The sequence below is a fragment of the Morone saxatilis genome, unplaced genomic scaffold (genome assembly GCF_004916995.1).
Source record: "Morone saxatilis isolate NCDOM2014 unplaced genomic scaffold, NCSU_SB_2.0 Contig11, whole genome shotgun sequence".
Lineage (NCBI taxonomy): Eukaryota > Metazoa > Chordata > Actinopteri > Moronidae > Morone > Morone saxatilis.
In genome coordinates this window covers 18,564,257-18,568,549 of record NW_023339663.1, presented here as the reverse complement: position 1 = coordinate 18,568,549, position 4,293 = coordinate 18,564,257, and the positions used below count along the sequence as shown (strand labels likewise).

At 38.0% G+C, this 4,293-nt stretch overlaps 1 protein-coding gene across 1 annotated transcript in view; it reads right to left on the bottom strand.

The window, feature by feature from the left end:
- Positions 1-969: 969 nt before the first annotated feature.
- The window catches only part of smyd3 (SET and MYND domain containing 3), a 59,931-nt gene continuing 56,607 nt past the window's right edge, over positions 970-4,293 (bottom strand). Inside the window, exons 11-12 of the mRNA XM_035652429.1 lie at positions 1,469-1,577; positions 970-1,238 (exon numbers count right to left, since the gene is read on the bottom strand). Of these exons, the coding sequence (XP_035508322.1) occupies positions 1,128-1,238; positions 1,469-1,577 (220 nt within the window). The 3' untranslated portion in view covers positions 970-1,127. The remainder of the gene's footprint in view (positions 1,239-1,468; positions 1,578-4,293) is intronic.

Here is a 4,293-nt window from a genome sequence, read left to right as displayed (position 1 = left end):
CCTCTGATTGGCTAATGTTTGTTGCCTTTTTTGGATAAGTTTAGGCATGAGGAGTGAGCATGAGCAGATTGGGGTTAAAAATGTCAGGGGCAGAGTAGAGGCGAAATACGGGTGGGGAAAAAGTAACACTCGTATAACTGTGTCTGTGTGTAAACACATACTGAGCTTAATGTTGAGAAAATAGCATTGAAAATGTCCTTGTTAAAATGGAAAACGATAAAAGTACTCGTTAGGGGTATGTTAGGGCAAAAAAAAAAAAAACACAATTTGGTCCAGATTAAATGAGATTATTGTGTAAATCTGTATATGTATGCATTTTCATCTCATCTCATTTCTTCTTTGAAAAGAAATCCTGAAAGTGCATTCAACGAAATGTTCAGCTATTCCTTTAAAGGGATTGCTAGTGGATGAAGTAGATGATGTTCCCTGTTAGTGTGCCGTAATATTTTGTAATATGTAATATAATAAGGACAATATGATCAAGACACATCTCAACAACTATTTGAACGACTGCTATAAAACTTCGTACAGACATTCGTGGTTCCCAGAGGATGAATTGTACTGACTGATGAGCCTCTGACATTTGTGGTTTTTATTGAAATTACAGAGCAGTTGGATGGATTGCCATTCTTGCTGCACACATTCATGTCCCCCTCAGGATGAATTGTGATAACTGTGATTCCATTTAACACCACCATCGGTTCACAATTTAATTTCATTTTGGTTGATAATACCTGCAAAACTAATGACATTCCCATCAGCCTCATCTCCACTTTGTGTTTATACTAACTACCAAAACTAGCTTATAGTTCAAAGAACCACTGTGCCTGCATGGCTATAGACTTTTGTCTTGTTAAACTGGGTATAACAATCCCTTAGTAATTTCATTCAGTTTTTACAAAATGAGACATTAAGGTCAAAGACAATTCATGATAAACTATGTGAGAAAATTAAAAACCAGACTGTGGACATGCTGATTTATTTATTTATCACAATTCACCTGATTTACAGGAGGAACAATTTATCTACTTCTTGTTGATTTTACAATTTTTTATAAAACTGCTGATTGGGATTGATGACTACACTAATAACATTAGGACTAAATAAAGGTTTTTTGTGGCTGTGTCTCAGCTGGATGACTGTTGAACCATCTCAGCACGACATTCCTCCATCTTCATCAAGAGTTCAGTGGTCATGGGGTGATCATCACCGTGGGTCACCTTTATGATCTGGTAGGCCTGGAAAGGAAAAGCGAACAAATTAGCTGCCATTCCGCTATTAATAGAACAATGTGGGACGGTGCCATGTCTAACAGATGTTTAAAAATGAAACTCATGTTTGCAACCTGTCTGATCACCTCTTCTGTTACATGTCTCAGACCTCTGCAATTAGCTTTGTGGGTAAAATGTTGTAACTGATGATGAAAATGATGATCATTGCTGTTAGGTCAGTATTTGATCCCTCACACCTCTTTGAATGTATCCAATGCATCCTCAATGTGCTCCAGGTAATGCTGCAGCTTTCCGACTCTCATCAGCTGGACTCCATGGGCAGGATGGGGGTCAGGGTAATATTGTCTTTAGAAAGGAGAAAGAGAAAAGGAAAACAGAGGGAGTGGCATGGGTAATTTTCTGTTGGCTCTCAGAAATGATTTTACCATTTCACTGTAACATTTAAACAGATCTGTCTATTAATATGTGTAAAAATGGTTTCATGTTTTTACATGGGTTGTCAGCTCTACCATGTGAGCTACCAGGGCACCCCAAATCCTTCTGACACTCCAGGTCATAGGGTGTCAGCAGGATAAGCAAGGTATACATCCTTCTAGCTCCTCCTGGAAGATCCATAATGACTTACTGCCAAAAATGCAGAAAAAGCTCTCCCTTTGGTTATAAACAGCTGGATGTCAACTCCTGTTATATTCCCATAGCAGCCCCACAAGACACCCAGAGGGACACTGTGAAAGAAAGATGTCAGCTAGATGGACACCCTGCCAGTATCCTTGCAAGAGTAAAGAGCTGGTCCAATGATGCCTGACCTTGTTGGATGGATTCCACATACCGCCTCAAGATTCAACAATCGTCCTAAATCTCCTCACTAGCACTGTGGCAAAAGTGTTCCCAAAGAAGCTGAGCAGTGTGACGCTCCAATAATTGGAGCACACTCTCCGGTCCCATTTTTTAAACATGGGAACCACCAGAGGCACTGTCCTTGAACTCCACACGACACGAAAATGACAAGTAGATTGACTGTTAGGATGTTTTTTATCACTGAATAATTTGACACCATGCACACTATACTTGTGTAATACTTAAAAGTGAGTAACGTTTATATCTGTTTCTAGGAAGCCATAAAAACCCAGTTAAAGCACATTATGCAGGATATGATGAAGTTCGAACATAGAAAAACACATGCACTTTACACTTTATCCCCTTAATTTGTCAGTTTTCTTTGCTTTGACATTCACAGCATGGACATCAGACAACAAGACAGATGATTAAATAGACCAGACTAATAAAATATGCCGTGGTAGTCAGTGTCTGCATAAAGTACGAGTTTGTAAGAAAGAGAATTTTTTTATTTATTTAATTCTATCTGTACACTGTGTATGTGTATGTATTCATAAATATACTTTTTTGCACACTGTCACCTCACAATTGTCAGGTTTCACAAATACGTAGATACACAAAGAGCAAGTGTTGCTTGACAGCTTTTGATGACATGGTTCTGATCAGTGATCACACACACACACACACACAAACAAACAGAAAATATTTTCATCATCTTTCTTATTCTTTCTTATTATAATTTATTTAGCCAAATTTGTTCTTCGAAAATATAAATAATTATATGATAACTCAATTTCTAATCATTTGTATGCACACATGCGTGCAAATGGTTACGCATAGATGCTTAATGACCTTTGCACAGACAACACACACAGCGACATGTATAAACACACATAAAGAACTGGGACAGTCCTTGTTCTATAAAGATAAATACACACTGGGGTCTTTTAGAAGCAGCAGCTTTGTTGTTGGTAAACACTGGAGTTCTCAAAATGTTCATTTATCTGAATCTACTTGTCATTTATCCTCTTTTCTTCTCCACCCCCTGCTCTAATCTGTGCTTCCTTTTGCATTTTCACATCTCCTTTTCTCTGCTCCAACCTGTTTGTTTGTGTTTTTTGCCCTGATAGCTGCAGGGATTAAAGTTGGTGATGTGGGCCGGTTGGTTGGTTTCCTTCTTCTTCACCCTGATCTCTCTCTCTGCTCTGTCCTCTTCTTGGTCTCTCTGCTCTCGTCTCTCCTCTCTCTCTATTACACACACAAAATGTTCTTCTTTGTTATTTTATATAACTGCTGTAAGACGGCATTTAAATGCTTGCTGACAAACCACACTGAGACACAAAACCTTCTCCATTTAAATTTCTTCTCTGGCTCATTCTCTCCATCTGACACAAACAAACCACAAGAGCTGTAAGTAAATACAGACACAGGAATACACACACCAGCATTAATGTATGAGCATGCATGCACACAAAGAAAAGGTCAATTTGTATCCACTTCAACTTCTATAAGCTGGCGTATTTGGCAGATTTCACTTCTCTCCAGAGTAAACACACCACAAGAAGGTCGTATCTCATCTAAATAGAAACTATTAACAGAGCACAAATCTTCACTGTCTCTTTATGGATGGAAAAACTGCTCTTTATGGATGAAAACAGAACTTTCTCGCACAATAAAGTTTCACTCCTTAGATTTAAAAGGTAAAATTCTGAAAAGAAATTAATTAAACTTGTATTTGCATTCATTTCAATCTACAGCCTCTGATAATTTTCCAGAAGAGTTTTTCACTCACATTGCTAATAGCCCATTCTGTTCAACACCTCAAGCCTAACTAAATAGTAACTGACAACTACCAATTATAGAGTGGTCCTCAATCCTGCGGATTAAAATTCAAATATGAAACATAAATTTCAAAGACTAAACCAACCAACATTAGTCCTCCATGAATAATAACACATAACAATATTCGATTTAATTTACCAAGCAGTGATTCAAACATCCATGACATGTACCTCTTTGCATATAGAACCACACAGCAATTAAAATAATTTAATTAACTTGCTGTCTTCTGAATTTTACCCTCCTTTTTCCCCGGGAGAGTAAATTGAAGGGAAATGCAGTCTTGCCGTTTGCAGCTAGTTAGAAAGCCATAGCTCTCGGCTATGAGTAAGAGAGGGGGCAAGAAGGAGAAATTAACAGTTGTGGAAAAGTGTAGCATTTCCAG